The 22476-nt window shown below is 41.6% G+C and overlaps 1 protein-coding gene and 1 pseudogene across 2 annotated transcripts in view; one reads left to right on the forward strand and one right to left on the reverse strand.

Moving 5' to 3' along the window:
- Positions 1–22476, forward strand: part of INTS9 (integrator complex subunit 9) — a 117494-nt gene that overhangs the window by 89779 nt on the left and 5239 nt on the right. For both annotated transcript variants that reach the window (XM_006864340.1, XM_006864341.1), the window contains 5 exons: positions 3126–3297; positions 7833–7957; positions 11797–11964; positions 20600–20698; positions 22155–22292. In XM_006864340.1, the coding sequence (XP_006864402.1) occupies positions 3126–3297; positions 7833–7957; positions 11797–11964; positions 20600–20698; positions 22155–22292 (702 nt within the window). The remainder of the gene's footprint in view (positions 1–3125; positions 3298–7832; positions 7958–11796; positions 11965–20599; positions 20699–22154; positions 22293–22476) is intronic.
- Positions 5717–6758, reverse strand: LOC102831489 (annotated as a pseudogene).

The following is a 22476-nucleotide window of genomic DNA, read 5'->3' on the forward strand; positions in this document are numbered from 1 at the left end:
ACCCATAGCGACCCTGTACAGGGTTTCCGAGGGTGTAAATCTTTACGGGAGCAGAAAGCCTCATCTTTCTCCCGCGGAGTGGCTGGTAGTTTCGAACTGCTGACCTTAAGGTTCGCAGCCCAATTTGTAACCACTATGCTACCAGAGCTCCATTGATTAATATCAATATGTTTATATAGTTCATAGCCTACCACTGTTCTGTTAACGGACCAGGACTTTTATTCTAATTTCCATGACTAACTTCTGTGGTTATTAGATTCATTTATTGCCACACTGTTATTTTCAGTTACATCAGTCATATATATAAATTTTTAATGATGAAAATAACATTTCGGTGTTAAAAACAGGAAAATTCTCCCTCACATAACCGACAAATTATATATATACCTTTTATAGAGAGATGTACTGAGTTTTTCTTTCTGATTTTGTTTTCTTTTTCAAGAAATAGTATGTCATGTGCATTTTTCTATGTGCTTAATATTCCATTATCATATAATGTCATATATTAAGGTATGTTCATAAGGTATGTTAAATATTCTGCTATTGGACAATTACTCCCAATTTTTGTTACTTTTTAAAAAAGATGAAGAATAAATTGGTATAGACATTGTAGAAAACTGGCGGTATCTGCTAAAGCTGAACAATTTTGTTCCTAAAGTATATACCTAACCGAAAGACATACTTATATCACTGAAAGACATGCACAAAAATATATGTAGCATTCTTGGTATGGTACTGAAATAATACCCAAAAAACCACCAGCAGTAGAGTGAAATAATTTGTGGTACATCTACAAACAGTGGAACACCATACATCAATGAGAATGAACACCAGTTACATGTAGCAATGTAGATAACATTTAATTTTACAGATAAAATGTTTACTGAAAGAAATATGTAAAAGACTACATATGGTCTGATTTCATTTATATACTAGCTCAAAAAGATACAAATGTAATTCATGGTCTTAGAAGCTGTTGTAGTGGTTACCCTAAAGGTAGAGGTGAGGTCATGGTGACTGGCAGGGACCAAAGGGGCTTCTGCAGAGCTGGTGAGCACTGTTTCTCAGTGTGTTTATGGGAATATGCATGTGAAAGGTCCCAGTCTTGAAAGCTCAGTGGAGCAATTCTACTCTGCACGCATGGGGTTCCCATGAGTCAGAATCAGCTTGACAGCAACTAACAGCACCAGAGCTTAAGAGTGTTAGCACATTCTTACCATACATATGTTGCAAATGACCCCTGTTCCATTTTCAGTTACAATTGTGAAGAGGCCATAGTGGCACAATCAGGGCCACTGAAACGCACACACTATCATGAGGGAATGATGGTGCTAGCCTTCAGTATTATCAGTGCCCCTGAGAAAACATTAAAAATTCTAGTACAGAGCTCTTACCAACAGCTTCATTTCATAGGCGATCTGGGCCTTAAATCCGAGCACTTGTGATTCTGTGTGGTCAAAACTAGTCCAGGGAGACTTTAAAAACTTCACAGAAAAATGGAATTTTTTCACAAACTTTTTGAGGCCCCCTCATAAGCCAGTGGGCAAAAATGATGGATTTACCTTCGTTTCTACACAATGATCAGTACAGCTACAGAAACTGTAGATAGTGGCTTAACAGTGACGTAAGTGTGCACAGGCCTGCTATATTTAGAATCCCATTCATCTCCTTGGCATCTCTGGGTACAGTAGACTTAGTCCTTTATACAGCCACTCACCCACCTTAACTGGAACAAGTAATGATTTTGGTCACATGGATTATAAAAAGAACACCAGGTTTATTTTTGTGTGACTTGGAAGGAAGGTGGGAATCGATGTTTGTTCCATCTTTACTCTCCATATTCCTTCCAAGCACATGAGACCTGATTAAGATCTCCAAGGTAGTATTGCAGTCTTGCTGATAAAAGTCAGTCTGTCTAAATTAAAGGTGAAAGCTTCAAAGTGAAGACATCTTGGCTTACGTTGGGTGACTGTCCCACTGTGGCCACATCCTCATGCTTGGGGTAACTTAAGTTTTGAATTGGACAGTACTCTTATGTATTATAGGTTGCTAAGGGATTCCTCGGAGTCTTGGTGTGGCACTGTGGGATAAGCACTGGATGGCTAACTACAGGGTCAGTGGTTCATACCCACCAGCTGCTCCCAGAAACCCTACACGGGGTCTCCATGAGTCAGAACCAACTCAACAGTACAACAATGAAAACAAGGGATTTTTCAGTGTCATAGACCAGGTCTTTATCTCTTTATCTATCAAACATCCTCTCAGAGTAATACCCCCTGTGATGTTGAAGTTCTGTGAATCCTGGATGCTTATCATCTGACTCTAGAGTGGGAGGGGGGTAACAGCAGCAGGCAGGGCCCTGGGAAGTTTCTGAGCAGTGTTGTAAGATGTTATCTTAGTTGTGTCACAATGGTATGGGCCTCAGATATCATGAAGAAGATTATCAGGTGCTGAGCTGCAGGGGAGCTTCTTTTTGGTTCAAAGAATACGTTTGGGAGCAAGGTTTGAGGTTGCACATGGTCTGCTCTTTGGCGTCATCGAGAAGGTGACCTGGTGGCACAGTGATGTAAACATTGGGCTGCTAGGCTTGAGATCTCAGGTTCCAACCTACCAGCTGCTCCAAGGGATAAAGATGAGGCTGTCTGCTCCTGTAAAGATGTCCAGTCTAGGAAACCTTAAGGAGCAGTTCTGCTGTGTCCTGTGAGTTGGAATCTGACCTGATTTGAGGGAGTTGGGTGTCATGAGGACATCAAATCACCCAAATTTCAGAAAGCCAGTTTGGTCTTTGCCTTTATTTAGAAGCTGCAATACCATAAAATTAGACAGCTGTAACTTCTCAAGAGGACTTCCAGGACTGGTGGCTATAGACAAGAGTTGACTAAATCAGGCCATGACAGCCTGAATGAAAGCTTCCACTGAAAAAGCTTGTTAATATCCCCAAAAGGATTTCACCTGCCCATTGATTCAGAGTCACACAGGTAAAATAAAAAACTAGGGTCTTTATGTAATTTTAATAAGATTTATTTTATTTTCAATTCTGTTCTGCTGACCTTCTCGTGCTTTGGTTTTTCCTTCAGCCTAGGCAGGCTAACATCTCTGCATCTGTTTCTTCATCTTTGTTGTAGCTCATTCAGACCAATAAGCTGAAGCACTACCCTAGCATCCACGGAGACTTCAGCAACGATTTCAGACAGCCGTGTGTGGTGTTCACGGGACATCCTTCTCTCCGTTTTGGGGATGTGGTCCACTTCATGGAGCTCTGGGGGAAGTCTAGTCTCAACACTGTCATATTCACAGGTAAATACAGGGAAACGCACAGAATCCTGTCCCTCACTGGGGCTGTCAGTTAATGCACCTTGCTAAGAGAAATCAGGGGTTGTGTGATTGTCCATGTCTCTTCTGGGTAAAGGATTTACATTTAAACTCTCTGTTTGCCCCATTTTTGGAGGTTTCTGGGTATTCTTAGGGAAACATGATGCACTGTAACTATTTAAATTTCCCAGATGAGTTAGAACAATCCGTTCGACAATCTGCGAGAATATAGCCACTATGGCAAATCTTCATCCTTTGAGGTGGGATTTGACTATCAAAAGCAATTTTGAAAAAAAATATATGTAGTTTAGTCTGGTGAGCAAGATGGAGTAATCAAGTTAGGTGATAAAGTTTGAAGCCAAAATGAAATTATACTTTCCAAGTGAAGATACTAATTCTTATAAGTATTATAAATTAGTTATAAATATTGATTTTCAAAAAGGGGAATTCAAAACCATTTTAAGTAAGTAATAAACTCATGGAAATATACGAGGTTGATATAAGCATGATGTGCATAAGAAGTGGTATTTTAGTTGGGGCACCAGCTGTATTGGAAAGTGTCATTCATCACATCAAGAGTGAGCTAGTGTTTCGGCTTAAGGTGGACAGCTTCCTTGGGTAGAATTGAACAGTTCCTGCCAAGCAGAGTGGAGCGGCTCTGGAGAGAACACACTCACTGTGGCACCAGATTACCAGCACCGGTGATATACTCAGGTTTGCTGATAGGAGCAGAAGCATTTTGTTTGCCTGGGTGGTGATGATGGTGTGCCGTGGAGTTGGTTCCAACTCATAGCAACCTTGCATGGGGTTTCTGAGCTGTGAATCTATACGGGAGCAGAAAACCTCATCTTTCTCCTGCTGAACAGCTGGTAGTTTAGAACTGCTGACTTTGAGGTTAGCAGCCTGACTCGTAACCACAACATTAAAGTCTGTTTCTTTATTTCTAGGTGCATTCTATCCAAGAGGTGGCCCGAGACGTTAATTTGTCTCATGTTGTTGGTGTTATTAAGTGCCATCGAGTCAACTCCAACTCATAGCAACCCTGTATAGGGTTTCCAAAGAGAGGCTGGTGGGTTTGAACTGCCAACATGCAACTAGCAATCCAGTGCTTATCTTACAAGCACCACACCAGGATTACATATTTAGTGTTAACTTGAGTCCTTAATGAAAGTGGCCTAGGCCAGATTTCTCCACTGTTTCACTCTTTGTATTTAGTAAGTGTCTTCTGGAGGGATACTTTATTTTATATATATAGAGAGAGAGAGAGAGTCCTGGTGTGGCGCTGTGGGCTAATGCGTCAGACTGTGAAGTCATTTGAACTGCAAGGTCGGCGGTTCAAGCTCCCCAGCTGCTCCTCGGAAACCCTATACAGGGTTGCTATGGGTCGGAATTGACTCGACGGCACTTAACAACAACAATATATATATATATTCTGTTCATCATCCAATTTTTAAGTTTATTTATTTTGTGAGGATAGGAGTAAGGAATAACGGTTAGGATTGTAACTAGATCTAGGTTAGGCCTAGGACTTTGTTTCATTGTTAGGATTACAGTTAGGGTTAATATTAGGGGTTAGGGTTGGACTAGGGCTAGATGTAAGGCTTGATTTCATTTTAGGGTTACAGTTAAGTTTAGTTTTATTTATTTATTTTTCTTGAAATCTGCTTGGTTTCCTCTTCATTTGGAAGTTCTCTAGCTACATTATTCTCTTTTTCCTTTATGGGGGGTTTTTGTTGCAAACAGTATGTCTGGTTCTCTTTTGTTGGCAGTCTTGTAGGTTTGTTTTACTTTAAATCTGTGTTGAGTTCTGGGTAATATTGTCATGTATGTTAGACTCAGGTTGTTGCCTGCTGTTGTCGTCCAAAAAACTCCCTTTAGTATTTTTTATAAGGATGGTTTGGGTTTTTACAGTTTCTTTTAATTTGTTTATTTGGAAATGCCCTAATTTCACTATCATCATCATTGTGTTTGATAGACAGCTTTGCTGGGTAGGTATATGATTCTTGGTTGACAGTTTTTTTCTTTCTGAGTTTTACATGTCATTCTGTTGTCTTCTTGCCTGCATGGTTTCTGTTGAGAAATCAGAGCTTAGTAGTATTATTAATTCTCATTTGCTAGTAACTTTTCATTTTCCCTGAGCAGCTCTCAGGATTCTTTCCTTGCCTTTGGTTTTGAAATTTGAGTATGTCTTGGTGATTTTCTTTTGGGGTCTGTTCTGTTTGGAGTTTGTTCAACTTCTTGAATGGCTAGCACCTTATCTTTCATGATGTTGGAGACATTTTCTTCCAGCAACTCTTTTTTTTTTTTTCGGTTGAATTTAAGTGAGACTTTATTGAGGGCCCAACACCATGGGGCTCAGGAGAACCCAGCAACGGGAGACAGGGAAGTCAGCAAAGAGAGGCCCTTATTTGACCTTCGTCTTGGGGCATAGGTTGCTGGTGTGGCCTCACTTCTTGAAACAGGTAACAGCACGGCAGTGCAGACAAAACCTAACACCTCTGTGAAGACAGGGGCTACTTTTAGGAGTGTGGGGGATACCAGGTGCTGTCAGTGTTCAGGCCTACTCCCTTTCCCCAGGCTGTCTAACCTGTGAATGGGCACATACGTGTGGCAGATCATTTTGCCACAGTGGTACTTCTGGGCGACCTGGCACAGAGAAGTCTCGATGATGCCATCACGCAAATGCAGCGTGAGGTACAGAGTAGACTCTTTCTGGATGTCGTAGTCTGAGAGTGCAGCTGTCCTCCAGCTACTTACCCCCAAAAAGCAGATGCTGCTGGTCACAGGGATGCTTTCCTTGTCTTGAGTTTTGGCTTTGACATTCTTGATGGTGTCACTGGGCTCAACCTCGAGAGTGATGGTCTTGCCCGTCAGGTTCTTCACAAAGATCTGTATCTCTTCATTCTCTGCTTGGCTACTTTGCTCCTTCCAACTTTTGGAAAATTTTCTTTATGGTTTTTTTTGTTTGTTTGTTTCTGCCTGTTCTAGAATTATTCCTCTTGATATAGTGTCCCATGTAAATATAAGTCTGTCTTTGGATTTTTTTATTCTTTTTTCAGATTGTTCCTTTAGCAGATGAATATTAAGAGATTTGTTATCAATCTCAGTAATTCAGTCTTCTTGATTACAATTCTTTTCCTTTTCCCTTTCAGAGTATTTATCTGTTTCTGAAATCTTAATATTTATCTTCTGGCTTTCTAATTGCTGTTTTTGTGTGGTTTTCCAATTTTTCTTTTATTTTGACAGTCTATTCTGGTAGTGTTTTCTTGAATTCTTCTAAAGTTTTTTCTGTGTTCTCCTTGCTTTCTTTGATTTTTCTCTGAATCCATTGAAGGTATGTAAATGCCATTCTTTTAAATTCCTTTCCAGTAGTTCTAATACCATTTCTGATTTTCTAACTCAGTATTTTGACCACTTGTTAGAGGCACTCTGTTTAGTTTCTTCATGTACGTTGAGATTGTCTATTCTCTCTGAGACAGTGTGGTGTCGTGTTTGTATTTAATTGATGATTGTACATTAGTGTGTTCTTAGTAGCTCACCACCTGTCTCCTGGTGGGTGTGAGAATAGTTCTCTGCTGTTTGTGTGGTTTAGTTCAGGCAGGCTCACACACCTACAGAAGCAGGGGTGGTACTCCTGGACCCCAGGTAGAGCAGCAGCTGTGCAGAAAAGGGTGCCACTGACTGCTGGGTTGGTGAGGGAGGGGACTGGCCATGCCCTGGCTACCAGGAGGGCATGGAACTGCACCCCCTCGCTACCAACCTCCAGCCATATCTTATGTTTGCTTCCACTTGCAAAAGCTCCAGATGGCCACACAACTCCAAGCCAGCCCATGAGCCACCCGTTTTCCTTCTCTCACACTGCTCCTGTTCACTTTCTCTTCCAGTTGGCATCCATTCAATCCACCTCTATGTCCCAGCCTCTGTAGCTTAGGGTTCCAGGATCTCCATCCGTATCTGCTTCACTTGGTCTCCCCTGTCTTTGTTGCAGAGGATCTGCTATGTACATCAGCCTACTCCATCATCTTGCCCTGGAAGTCTCTACAAATTTTTTTCTAATTTTTTTTTTTTAACCATATATTAATGAGATTCTGTCTGAATAAATAATTACTATAATGGCTGCCAGATGGTGATGTTCATCGTTGTTTTGCAGTTGTTAGTTCAAATTCTCTTGTAAAGATTTATTTATTTCATGTATCTCCTCTCCTCCTATCTGTCGGTCTTTCTGTGTTGAAAACTTTGAATTCACACTAATGCTTTCAATTCCAGTTCTATCCCACAGGGTTCATTCTAACCTGTTTTACCTTATTTGTTACTCTTTCCTCTGACGTTAAGAAACCTGACTCCCATTCTTCTCTATGTTTTTACTTATTTGCTCTTTCTCCTCACCACACTGACCATCTACCTGGCCCCGGTCACACTGACCACCTCCTTGCCTGGCACAGATCGCACCAGCCACCTTCTTGCCAGGAAGCTCCTCTGTTGACTGCATTTTAAGATCTCGTTTTTGTTTTGTTCTGTAGAACCGGATTTCTCCTACCTAGAAGCACTGGCTCCCTACCAGCCCTTGGCCATGAAATGCATATACTGCCCCATTGATACACGACTGAATTTCATCCAAGTGTCCAAGCTGCTTAAAGAAGTGCAGGTAATGAAGTAAACCAAGGTCATACTTTCAATTAGTGAGGTTATCTCTGTGAAGCTGCAAATCTGTAATAAAAGATGACTGGGTTGTCTAGTTGCATATGAGTCCTACTTTTCCTAACATTTTGAACATTCACAGAATGCCAAGGCGTATGCTAATTACCCTGAAAACTTAACAGTGATGTTCACTACATCCTGAAAGAAGTTTTCATTCTAAAGACATCAAAACTGGATGGAAAAGAAAACATAGTCTGTTATTTTTGAGGAAGCTCATATGTGTCCAGTTAAAAGCATATTGCATACCATCCCCAACAACAATAAAGAAAAGACATTCTAGTAACATGTTCCCTAAGTTGCAAGTCAGTTTGCTTGAAACATTGACCCAAAATGGCACCATCTGCCCCTCTCATAGCATGTTCTATTCAGCTGGATTTCATAATTCACCGCACTGGCCACACCATACTTGCAGTTTTGGAGTTTACTGGGGAATTTAATAGATTACAGTTCATCTTCATCAGAAGATGCTCAGGATACAGATCTTAAATCAGGACAGCCTCTTCTCTGCCATGCTTTGAGGCAAACTTCTCTCTGGTTCTTCACCTCAGCCCTGGGCCCCTTGATCTCTGCCCTGCTCTGGCAGTGTTACATAGCTCTTTCACACCTGCTGATCTGTGCCCAAAAGACACTCCCACTCTGCTAGAAACCTCAACCTGAAGATGCTCAACTCTAGTTCAGTGGGTCAGCGAACATAGCTCCCCCCATAAGTGCCTGGAGGCACCCTACTCCACAAGCAAGCCTCCTGTCCCACAGCACTTAGCTTGCTCTGTGGACCAGGAAGCCCACCGTTCTGTCGCATACTTTGACTCTTAGTTCTGCTGCTCCTTTGGTGTCACAGCTTTGCTTCCTGCACCAAGGAGGTTCAATGCACAGGAATCCTGGAGCCCAAAGTTATGTGAGATCTGCCTTCTGCTTCTGAGATGGCTCATTTTATACCCAGCAGGATGGCCGAATTGACTGATCACAGTTAACTCTGTAATTGATTATTCACCAAAGAATCATATAATCCATCAGCATCTTCCCCCACCGTCTCTTACCCAGGCCCTCAGTGCACCGCAAACATGTATTGGGTCTTTATTGTGCATGTGGTGGGTTAGTAGCACTAACTGTTGTTTTACATTCTGTGAGAAGTTTCTTGTTGGCTTTTTTTGTTTTGTTTTTTCATTTTGCATTTGCTATCATAAAGAATGGAAGACATTGTTGAGGTAAAATGTTAGACAAAAGGAAGAATCTATGTAGAAAGGGGAATGTAGAGAGAAAGCAGGGAATGAAAAGTCACCACACTGGTTTTCATCACTAGTTGTGTGTGGTAAGTTTTTTGGTAAATGAGGAGGGAGAAAAAGGATTAGAACTGAAAAGGAAGACATCTTAGAAAGTGGAGACAACTTTTATAGACAGGAAAACTTTTGGAGCTTGAATGAGTGCAGTTTAGCTGGATCTGAGCATCTCACTTCATGTTGGTTTTGTTTTTTATTAATTTTCATAGTTTGGGTGATCAAATTAATTTTCCCTTCTGCAATTTATGTATGGTTTGTGATATTGGTTGCAATCCCTTCACTGAAACAACACTCTTCCCACTTCTTCCTTGGACTCCCTGTTTCCCTTCACCCTTCTTCTCTACCCCTTCCTGCCTTCTGAACTTGGTGTCAAATTGCTGCCCTTTTGGTCTCATGTGATTGAGTCAGTTCTGACCCATAGAGACCCTGTATAAGGTTTCCGAGGAGCAGCTGGTGAGCTTGAACTATCGATCTTGCAGTTCAAACGACTTTGCAGTCTGGCGCATTAACCCACAGCGCCACATCAAGACTCCAGTCATTTTAGAGGCCTGTCTATTGTTTAGCTGAAAGTTGACCCCAAGAGGTGGGTTCATTTCCAGGCTTGAAGAGTGCCTAAGGGCCACAGCTCAAGCATGACACCAATCTCTATAATCAGTAAGTCTGCTCTTTTTCATGATTTTGAGTTTTGTTTTACATGTTTTCTCTCCTGCTCTGCCCAGGCATCATCTAGTTGTGATCTCGGGGTAATAGAGGCTGTAATTCACATGGTGACTTACTCATGTGGTCTAATTGTTTTAAGTCTTTGTTTTTCTTCATTCATCTTTATGTAATCTAAGTCTTTGACCTAGTTCAGAAATCCTTTCTCCTCCTTTTTACAAAATCTTTGACCTCAGGAAGGGAGGGTCTAGCACAAAACTCTTTAAGAAGTATAACAAGAAAAAGAGAAAACCTAAGAACTTCAGGAATGCATGGATTATTGACTGTGGCTACTACCAGCCTTCTTACTTACTCTACAAGAAGAGAATATGGGCTTTTTCTAGGCATAATAAGAGCACTTACCTGATTTTTGGCCTTGATAGGGTGATGGATTATGCTGGAAACAGTAGGTAAGAGATACTGGTTTCCAGTAGTTAGTAAGTACAACTACAAATCCTAATCCCTACACAAGTGTTGTAACTGTTTAAACCAGTATAGAGTGCTGTTTGGCACTGGACGTGACCTGATCTCTACTTCAGGAGAGGATAACGTAGGAGAAGTCCCTGGGCTGAGCGTTGTTTCAGCCAGCTGTGGGGCAGGGTTACAGAGACACTAACTAGGTCAGGAAAGAAAAGTTTGAGGAGGGAAAGATTAGCTCTAAAGAGCAAATGCTGTTTAAAGCCAAACGATTCTGCATGTTAGAAAGTCATTCTTCAAAGACCTTGAGGATTAGACCAACAAGTATGAAGTAAAATCAGTGACCGTATAGGTGTTTTCAATTGGATGGTCTTTGTCTGAAGTATATTCTGGTTTACTATTTTTTTTTTCTCTCACAATTTAACGAAAACATTTTTGTTTAAAAATAAATAAATAAAGTTCTGTGCAAATGATTAAATATGTTTTCTGACCAATCAGTGCCCACTACCTAATGTGAGTTGACCTGCAGGCAACTGAAGAAACTCAAAACCAAAAGTAGCAAACTAACATGAAACACAAACACAGTCTTTGCTAATAGCCCAGCATGCCTAAAATGTGCCTTCAGAGAGCTCAGAGGCCAGTTAGAAGACACATTGACATTAAGATGACTTAAATAGAGCATTAAAAAAACCCAGCAAAATAAGACAATTAATCCCTCACTCACCAACATGACTGGAAGTTTGTGGGTTTTACCTGAGTTTTTTATTCTTCTTTCCCCCATTATGCTCATCTCTTAAGCCCTGGTGGAGCAGTGGTTAATCTTTCAACTACTAACAGAAAAGTCCACAATTCAAACCCACCAGCTGCTCTTTAGGAGAAAGATATGGCAGTCTGCTTCTGTACAGAATACAAAACAGTTTTGGAAACCCTTTAGGACAGTTCTATTCTGTCCTGTCGAAATCCTGGTGTGGCACTATAGGATAAATGCTTGACTGCAAGGTCAGGTAGAACCACAAGGTTGGCGGTTCAAACTCACCAGCCGCTCCTCAGAACCCCATACAGGGTTGCTATGAGTTGGAACCAACCCGACAGCCCTTAACAACAACAACACTCTGTCCTGTGTGTCGATCTGAGTCAGTCACTGATTTGGAATTGACTCGACAGTGTGTTTGGGTTTGTGGATGCTCATCTCTCCTCCTGCCAATTAGTTGAATTTAAGAGGATGAAAATTAGAAATGACCTGAATGTTGTAATGAGCATGTATCTGGAAAGACAGAATTAGGATAGTTTACAGGCCTAGCAAATGCTGGCCGTATTCAAAATCGTTTGCTTTTGCTTCCCTGCCTCATCTTGTTTTTTTTCTTCTGCCTTAACTTTGCCCTTCTGGTTTCCCCAGCCCCTCCACGTGGTGTGTCCTGAGCAGTATACCCAGCCGCCCCCACCCCAGTCACACAGGACGGACCTGATGATTGACTGCCAGCCCCCTGCCATGTCCTATCACCGGGCCGAGGTCCTGGCCCTGCCCTTCAAACGTCGGTATGAGAAGATCGAAATTATGCCCGAGGTGAGCCATCTTCTTTCTCATGGCTAAACTCAGGTTTTCCAACTGATTCTTGTGAAAGAGATTGTCCAAGAGCTGTCTTTCCTTTGGGTTTGCGTCAAATACGAATCAACAAAGAACAAGTGAGTAACTATAAGCATATAACCAGGAAAGAGTTAGGATTTTCCAAGCCTTCTCTTTTTCAACTAATGAAGTGTTAGCTGTTAAAGTTAGGACTGCTGCTTATATGAATGTTTTCAGCAGTACAGTTCCTGAGGTCAAGTCCCTGACCAGAACCTTGGAGAATAGAAATGCTGATGCCAGCTCTGTCCTTCACTTCCTTAGTGGTTAGAGTTTTTCTTGTCTTTCCTAGACCTCATTTATGATTAAACATCGAGTTTCACTGAACTTCAAAGATAAATGGAGCAGAGAAGAGTAACCAAATGTAAGCTTTGCTGTTGTTATTGTTGTTGTGAAGTGCTGTTGAGTCGGTTCTGGCTCATAGGGACTTGTATAGGGTTTCCAAGGAATGGCTGGTGAGTTTGAACCACTGGTCTTGCAGTTCAAATGACCTTGCAGTCTAGTGCTTATCCTACAGCACCACCCCAGGACTCCGTAAATGTAAGCTTGTTGTTGTTGTTCTTAAGTGTTGTCGAGTCGGTTCCGACCCATAGCAAGCCTGTATAGGGTTTCCAAGGAGCAACTGGTGAGCTTGAACCACTGACCTTGCAGTTCAAACAGCTTTAGCAATCGGTACATTAACCCACAGCACCATACCATGACTCCAAAATGTAAGCTTAGTATAGTTATATTCATTTTAGCATTGCTTACAGTTTTTGATCTATCAAAGTAAATATGAGGGGGCTTCAAAACGTTCATGGAAAAATTCTGTTATCCTTTCATTCTGTTTTTTCACAAACTTCCTGAAGCCCTGTCATATTTTGCACTTATATAAAACTCTTAGCTTCTGGTTTAATAAGGAAAAAAGTGTATGTATTGTGCATCTGGAACATTTGGAGACAAGAGAGGAAGTTGTCCATCTCCTGCAGTTACTATGTTTAAAACTCAGTAGGAAGCTACTTCTGGCTTTCTTTTGCCTTTTGAGATACTTGAACTTGTTTTAAAAGTAAAAAGTGGAAGGAAAACTTACTGAAATCCGTGTACCAAAATTTATTTTTGGAGTTGCAAGTTCAGAAATAGTATCCAGCTCTTAGATTTGAACTTTGAAGTTCCCGAATGTTGCTCACTTCTGTGGGCCCTGACACAGGGTGGTGGTGAGGCCATGCCAGCAGGGACCAGCTCTTATACACCCCACACAGCGGGCCCAGCCCCAGTTCCAGCACAGCTAGACCTGTCCAGAATTAACCCTCTGGAGGTCTTTGAGGTTTTGTTGTTGCTACTGTTCAGTAATTTTTTTTTTTTAATTAAGAACAGTAGATAAAGGAGATTCAAGCCAATTTCAGTAATTAATTTAAATAAAATTAATTCAATAACAAAATTAACAGCATTTTTCAAATGCAAGCCATCTGTTTTTCATTAAAGTGCATATACAACATATACGTAGACTGCTGGTCCCATTTGATGGCCATTTCTGTGGTCCTAGGGAGGGAGTATGGTGGTGTGTGCTCAGGCACCAGTGTGTGGTGGGGAGTGTGGCCTGATGTGAGCCCATCCTGGCAGATGCTGACAGAGGAGATCCCCCAGCCTTCAGATGGGGCCTCCCTGATAAGTTAGAACTGTTCATTTGACTATTCATGAGACTATAGTCACTGTGGCAAGTCTTCATCCTTTGAAGTGGGATTTGACTATTGAAAGCCAATTAAAAAGAATATTTGTAGTTAAGTCTGGTGATCAAGATGGGGTAATCAAGTTAGGTGATAGGGTTTTAGGCCAAAACCAAATTACTACACTTTTTAAAGCAAAGATATTAATTTTCTTATGTCTTATAAATTGGTTCTAAAGATCATTTTTTAAAAAAAAAAAAAAAGGGGAAGTCAAAAACAGTTTAAGCAATAAACTCATGGAAATATATGTGAGGACTTCAAAAACTTCCTGGGAAAATGGTATGAAAAGATAATGAGAATTTTTCCATGAACTTTTGAAGCCCTCTCGTACTGACTGCTTTGAAGGTCATTTGGATGTTTTGGGTCTAAAGGTTCTTTAAGGAAGGAAAAGATGATTAATTTCTAGTTTCAGCTTATGAATTAGGCTACTTGTCCTTGTAGGCAAACACTTGGGTAAGCAGCTGACTTCCATTTCCCTCTTAATTATAACTTGCTAATGAGTGACATGGTCAAGGCTGCCTTTCTCATGCATTTCCTTCTGATGGTTACTTTATATTTTCATAATAGGCAATTTGCTTGGAGCTTGGCTTTAATAGGCACTTCCTGTTTAGGCTGAAGCCTATCAAGACTCAGGAGGATTCAGATTCTGTTCTAGAATGCTACATTCCAGGTTACCCTTTTGCTCTATTTCACTGGTCCAGCCCCTTTTGGGTCCCCTATAAATTATAATGAGAGTAACTAATATTTTGGGGCCAAGGCCTATACTAAGCACATATCATGGATGATCTCACCATGATTCTAGGAGGTGTAGGTACTGTTATTAAATTTCATATGGTCTCAACTGACAGGGAAGAGTCTAGTCCATCTCTAAAGATACCTCAGATGACACTGGCACATCATTCTACAAAGACCATTCTGAACAAGGCTTACAGGTGGAGTCGGGCCCAAGTGTGACTCACGGTTGAGCTCACTGCCTGAGGCCTGGCTGCTCACATCATTCTTTTCTCTCTGCACACCCCAGTGCAGTAATGGTCAAGGTGCAGTTCCCCAGAGCAATAGCATCACTTGGGGACTGCGAGCACTGCAGACAGATTCTCAGGTCTGCTTAAACAGAATCTCTGAGGGTGAGGCCTAGCCACCCGTGTTTCGGCAAGCCCTCCAGGTGATTCTGATGCACCTAAAATTAAAGCCATTCCATCAAGTTGACTCTGACCCAAGATTGTGACTTTTCAGGAGATTGCCAGATCTTCCTTCCCAGCCAGGTTTGAGCTTCTAACCTTCCAGGCAGTAGTTGAGTACTTAACTGATGGTGCCTCCCAGGGACTTGTTGCTCAGTTGAGTATGAGCAGACTAGCAGCTCTTGACCCTGACTCCTGCCACACACCCACCAATCTGCCCTGGCAGGCCTCATGGTCACCAGTTCAGTCTTCTTTCCTCTCAGCAGAGGCTCTTGTGGACCAGCTCTCCCCCTGAGTCATTCTGCTGGAACTCTGAAATACTGAAGCTCAGTGTTAGACCTCTACTTGTCCAACCCACTTTGTTAATATTGCCTTCAGTTGGGGTTTTTTTTGTTTTGTTTCTGTAATGTGGCATTAATATATATATATTTTTTTTTTTATTTTATTTTTTTGGATGGGAGAGAGAGAAATGGGAGCAGGTTTCCCACTCCAGAAGTGGGGTGAGTTTTTATTTCATTGTTTTTAGAAGTGGCCTAGCCTTCCCTCCTTCTAGGTGTTCTGAGCATTTACTACGTCTTTATGGTCTTACTTTTCATTTTCACTATGTTTTGCTCATCTTAAAAGAAACTGGCATTTTAGCTTATTTACAGTGACTGAGGTTGAAGAATTATATTTAGATATCTATAAGCTAGCAGCTATCAAACTTTTTGGTCTTATCATTTGAGAATCCCAAGAACATTGGTTTATATGGATGAAATCTGTTGATATTGGCTATATAAAAAGTTAAAACTGTTTTGAAACACAGACGTATAATCCCATTGTATGTTAAGATAGTCAAAGAATTCTTATGAAAAATATGTTTACACACACACACACACACACAAAATGTTTAAATTAGTAAAGAGAAGGGCACATTTTGTACTTAGAAATGTCTGGCTATAGAAGACGTCTGTATTCTCGTATCTCCTCCTGCATTTATTCTCTTGTGCCGTGGAAAATTCCACTGTCCACTCCTGAGAGAATGAGAATGAACAAGGCAAATCAGAGCTTTGTGTTTTCAAACATTAGCACTGACAGGGAGAAAGTAGGAGGACTGTTAGCACCTGGGGGGATTGCAATCATGGAAATGAGGCAAAAACAAAGTACATGATTTGCTGAATGTAAAACTGATGATCTGCCTTGTCAACTTTCATTCAATTCACAAAAAACTGAAACAGAAAAAACAAGATCCCCACTATCTTACAGGTCCCTGAAAGTGTCTCGGAATCATGGTCCCCTCAGACCCCACTTGAGAACCTCCACTCTGCACAGCTTTCCTTCTTAATTCTCCTCAATCTTTTCTTGATTTTGGTTTTATGACTCTCTCATATAATACATATTTTTTAAAATAAAAATATGGTTGGTTGTTGTAGAAAATATGGAAAATAGGAAAAGAGGGAATAAAGCCACATGTTTATGTGGTTTTTGTGACCGAATTCACTCAGCATGTTTTCAAGGTTCATCAATGCTTTGTAGCATTATCAGAACTTCATTTCTCTTTACATCCATTGTACGTTTCTGCCACCCATCTGTTGGTGGACATTGAAGTGGTCTCCTCCTTTTGGCTATGCTGCAGTGAACTTTGGTGTACAGATAATCTGTTTTCTACCTTCTGTCAGTTCTTTGGAGTATACATCTAGGATAGGAATGTCTGGATCATATGAAATAATACGTTTAACTTTTTGAGATAGTACCAAGTGTTGTCCACAGTAGCTGGCTGTACCATTTTATAATTTATCAGTTGTGGATGAGGGTTTCAGTTTCTCCACATCCTTGGCAACACGTGTTGTTTTCCATTTTTCTGATAGTAACCTTCCTAGAGGGGGTGAAGTGCTATCTCATTGTGGTTTTGATTTTTACTTCCGTAATGACAAATGAGCTGTGGTAGCATAGTGGTTACGAATCGGGCTGCGAACCTCAAGATCAGCAATTCAAAACTACCAGCTGTTTCGTGAGAAAAAGATGAGGCTTTCTGCTCCCATAAAGATTTACGGCCTTGGTCACTGAGTTGAAACTGACTCCACAGTACACAACCACCACCACCAATGACTAATGACAGTGCGCATCGTTTCATGTGCTTATTGACCATTTGTATGAGGAGGCTTCAAAAAGTTCATGGCCAGATGGAATTAAGAGACAATTGGATTTTTCATTTCAGTAAGTACAGTTTATTTTGTCTTTTGTTACTCATACTTTTGGTGTAATACCCAAGAAGCCATTACTGAAAATTAGACCTGAAAGTAGTATTCCTATGTTTTGTTCTGAGACCTTTAGGGTGTTTGTTTTTACATTTAGGTTGTTTTTTGCATTTCCATGGAAAGCATCACCCTTAAGAGGGAGAAAGAGTGTGATGATTCTCGTGGGTCAAGACCATAAAGTGGGACATTAACACTCTGTCTCTTCTGGCCCTGAAAATATGTTACATGGTACTCGGAGACCCTGCAAAAGCTGCAGGAGACAAGGAGTCCATGGGGTCCTTGCCCAGAAGAGAGGATAGACGTAGTAGTAGGTACACACCAAGCCTGAGCCCACACCCCTGGGCTCGGTGCCCAGCACTTCAGTTTGCAGACTGCTCCCAGGGTCCTTAAACACTCAGGTCTTGGCTACCCCATAAGCTTTTCTAGATCTGCTTCTCAAATGTATTTAAATATTTTTCTGGATTTGAACAAGCAGGCTTTCACTCAGGAAATAAAGTCAGTTCTGGTAGATCAGTGGGAAAGTTCTTTCTTACACTGATTTCATCCATTAGTAATAACAACTGCCTGTCATCCCCTTCCCGCTTGCCTCCTCAACCTCCCACGGCTGTGAGGCTAAAACACTAAAACTAAGCTTGACAGGTACCCCTCATCTCTGGATTTTTCTGCTTTATACAAGGACAGAGATTTCCATCACTCTTTAAGAACAATGTAAGATAGACCTCAGAGTTTTTTTTCCTGGAAAAAAATGCATGTGTGAAGTGAATAGGTAAAAATCATTGCTTGGTAATACTCAGAAAAATGGAAATGAGCAAGTGTAGGTGAGGATGTGGCAAAATTGGAAGGAACCCTTGTACATTGCTATTGGAGTGCAGGATGGCTCACCTGCTATGGAAAAAGTTTGATAGTTCCACCAAAAGTTAGACATAAAACTATGTGTCTTTTTTAGGTAATTGCCGCAGTTCCACTCTTACTGCTCTATTCCTACCTAAAATGATTGAAAGCAGGAGTGTTTTCAGATTCATGTACACTAACATTCAGAGCAGCATTCTTCACAGTAACTAAAAGGTAGAAACAGCACATGAATCTGAATAGACAAAATGGAATATATACATACAGTGGCGTATCATTACGTCATGAAAAGCAACGAAGTCATATGATGGATGTAATGTCACTGATTATACGTATAAAAGTTGAAATGACAAATTTTTTGTTATATTAAGTTTCAGACAGCATGAAGTTGTGATACATCTAAGATTTAATTAATCTTAAGATTTTTTTTTATTAAGATTACTAAATCTTGAACACTGTGCTAAATAAAAGAAGCCTGGTGCCAAGGTCACACATATTGTAGGACTCGGTTTAAATGAAACGTTCACAGAGGCAGAAAGGAGACAGGTGGCTGCTAAAGACTATGGGGAGAGAAGAATAGGGAGTGGCTGCTTACTGGGCCCTGGTTTTCTTTTTGGTTGAAAATGTTTGGGAACTAGGTAAGAGGTGGTGATTCCACATTATGCATTCATTAAATGCCACCCTGGTATTCACTTTAAAATGGCTAATTTTGTGTTACGTAAATTTCAATCAATTTGATATAAAATTTATTTCCACTTTTTGTTTTTTACTATTACTAAAGATGTGAGCTTCATCCTTACTTGAAAAGTCTGTCATTCCTCCTCTGCAGTTGTCTTAAAGATCTATGTGTGTGTCCTCCTCAGCACCAATGTGGGAAGTCAGCCCTCGTAGGCCTGTTTTGATAGGAAATGGTATCTAGGGTGGCAGGATTGTGGACAGACTTCCATCCTGGCTGAGCTGCTACCACCTGACATTTCCAATCCCTAGGAAGAGCCACACCTCCATGGAGGCTTCTTGGACATTAGTTCACAGTGTTGCCCAAGGAGAAGATCTCACCTATCCATAATGCCATCTCCAGACCTCCCAAGACAGTTCTTAGGCTTTAAAGTTCTATCAGTCTTAACCTGTGAAAGGAATAATTTTCCTTCCTCCAGTTTTAGCTGTGGGAAGGACAGGGATATCTGTGGATGGGGAGGGAGGTTAAAAACAGGAACTGGTATTGCTAAGAGACTAGAGATACCTGTCTCGTCAGTAAGGATATTTCACACTAGATATGTTTACTTACTTCATCACAGCCCTAACATTTGCTAACCCCTTTAAATAACCTAAGCCGTTTCCTGTCCATTTGATAATCTTCATGTTTACATAAATGAAATTGTGCGTATTTAATTTTGGTTTCAAATAAGAAAAAGCCTTGGGTAGGTGGGGGGCCCTCTATATCTGTAAGAACAATATGCAGCTAAAACATAGCGTCCACACTCCAAATAAGATCATATGCTACTGCCAGTATCTGGAATGAGGAGAGGCTGAAGTTGGTAAGAGGCTTAGAAAAGGGTCAAACTCAAGTGTCAGGGAAGGAGAACGACCTCACAGGTAAAAACTGTGTGTGCCACCTTAGACAGAAGTCAGAGTTCCAAAAATTGGAGTGCTCACTCAATCCTTCTCACCTAACACCAGCCACCTAGAGAGGTGATGAAGGTAAGTAAGGTGATAAATGAGTTGACCAGAGTATAGACGGACATAGGCCAAAATGAAAAGTCTATACTTGATTTGCATTTTGAGTATTGAAAAGACATAGGTTTTTGAGTGATACCACAGAGCTAAAAAGGCTCTGGAAGCCACATGAAAACAGTGTCTGAGGGAGTGCAGAGGAGAGGCAGGTACACCATGTGAGGATATTGCAGGAGTCTCGAGAAGTAGGATCTGACAGGGTGTTTTGAGCTGCAAGGTTAGTGGTTCAGAACCACCAGCTGTCTGAAACCCTATACAGGGTCACTGTGAGTCGGAACCGACTCGGTGGCACTTAACTGACAGGGTGTTTGTATTATTTGTGGGCTGGCTACAAAGGGAGCAGCAGAGTCAGCAATCCAAGGTCCCAGCCTGGATGACCTCTGCTGGCTGTATAGCCTCACCTGACAAAAGAGACCATACCACTAGAACTGGGGGTCCTTCATCCTCCCTGCTCTCATCAGCACCTCTACTGCCCACTCTGTCTGCTCTTACCTCTTTAATAATGCATATCTTGGGGTGGGGGGAGTTTGATGTATTTTTCATGTGAAAAAAAATTTTTCACCTTTCATGGTATTTGGTCAGTTTTAGACTGGAATACTGTAAATTAAAATTCGAGACAATAATTATTAAAGGCTCAGCTTTATGACTTGATTGTTCTGTGGCAAACACTCAGCCACTGCCCGCTCTCTCATGCCGGTGAGCGTGCATGGGGGGCCAGCGTGTGCTGACCCTTGCACATCACATACACCCTGAGCTCCTCAGGGAAGGCGGAGCTTAAGTCCAGTGCCGCCCCCCAAGCAACTCTGGGCAGCACCAAAGCAGTGCCCCTTATCCCTCGGATTTAGCATGAGTCTCACTGAAATCTTCTCTTTGCTTTTAGCTTGCAGATTCCCTGGTGCCCATGGAGATTAAGCCTGGCATTTCCTTGGCAACGGTTTCTGCTGTACTGCATACTAAAGATAACAAGCACATTCTTCAGGTATTGAATGGAGGGGTGGGCTGGGCTGGGCTGGAATTTGTGAGGAGCTGCCTTGGCATTAAAGACTAGAAGCCCACTCCCCCCCGCAGGGGTTAGGGCATCCCAGCTACCCAGAACATGTACACATACTTCCTAATCCAGCAAAAAAAAGAGGTGAAACTATTTAATGGGTTATATTTGATACAATGAGACAGGCTCTGCGACTATCTAGATTCTCTGCTGCTAATGTCTATCAGGGCCACATGCCTCCAAGAAAGACAGGAGAGAAGAGCGCCTGTTGCTGGCAACATGGCAACAGCTTCACTCCTGCAGTTAGTAGACATATTCACTGGGCACCCACCGAGCACTGTGATATGTGAGTACAAGGACGGTCCCTTCCTTAGGACTGCCAAAAGTGCAGAGCATAGTAAGGAAGGCCTTCAGGAACCTGCTTCTCTGAGGAGTGAGCTCCCACACTGCTGGCCTCCACAGCACTTTGCTGCCTAGTAGTGTAGATTTGTAGACACTTAATCCCCTTTAGAATTGGTACAATTCTTCTGCTTCCTTTGTACCTCTGCATATAGCCTGACACTGTGGTAGGTCCCTTATTGAATATTCACAAGGTTCTATGATAATCACACTTTTACAGAGTTTTGGGGTTGTTTTGAACCCTGTTTTTTGACAAATGTTCCACAGCCAGAGTAGCAGAGCGAGGATTTTAACCCAGAGCAGTGTGACCCACAGCCAGTGGCCTCAGCCTTTGTGATGTTACTACTGTCACTACAGTTGCCAACAGTTTATTATTTAGAATGTGTTCAATATATATGGAATTGAAGTCATAGAAAATTAAAGCTTCCTGATAAGCAATCTTAACCAAATGTGATGTCCCACATAATAAGAGTTTGGTGTCATGGATTGAATTGTGTTCCCAAAAACCTGTGTCATCTTGGCTAGGCCATGATTCCCAGTATTGTGTGCTTGTCCTCCATTTTTTCATGTTGTAAATCCTGACCTCTGGTTGTTGAGGCAGGGTCCTGGTGGGCACTGCAGGATAAGGACTGCACTGCTAAACGGAAGATCAGTTGTTCAAACTCACCAGCTCCTCCTTGGAAATCTTGTACAGGGTTATTATGAGTCAGAACCAACTTGACAGTACTTAACAAATATGTTGAGGCAAGGAGCCATACCTTTGCTTGAGTGACACCTTTTATCTTAAGTGCCAGTTCTGACTCATAGCGACCCTGTATAGGGTTTCCAAGGAGCGGCTGATGAGTTTGAACCGCGGACCTTATGGTTTAAACTGACGTTGCAGTCCAGCACATTAACCCACAGCACCACACCAGTGCAGCAGAGAGGGAAGGGACCTCACAAGCTTGTGAGAGAAGAGCTTCCCACAGTCTAGGATGGACTCAGTGAGCTGCCCTAACCTTTGTTTCTACAGATTTAGTTCTGAGTTTCGTGCTGTCTTTCTTTCCAGCCCCCTCCAAGGCCCACCCCGCCCACAAGTGGTAAGAAGAGAAAACGAGTGAGTGATGACATTCCAGACTGCAAAGTTGTGAAGCCTCTGCTGAGCGGCTCCATTCCCGTGGAGCAGTTTGTGCAGACCTTAGAGAAGGTAAGCAAGCTCAGTGAACAAGCTGGCCTTGCTGGTGCTCACTGTTAATGCTGCCTTACTCAGTTTCCATGGCCTGAGCTACTTCTTTTTTTTTTAATTTAAGGTTTTTATTGTGGATTGAGTGAAAGTTTACAGGGCACATCATCAGTTTCACATTCAACAATTCATATAACTTGTTTCATTA

Source organism: Chrysochloris asiatica, unplaced genomic scaffold (assembly GCF_000296735.1).
Source record: "Chrysochloris asiatica unplaced genomic scaffold, ChrAsi1.0 scaffold00064, whole genome shotgun sequence".
In the NCBI taxonomy this organism is placed as follows: domain Eukaryota; kingdom Metazoa; phylum Chordata; class Mammalia; order Afrosoricida; family Chrysochloridae; genus Chrysochloris; species Chrysochloris asiatica.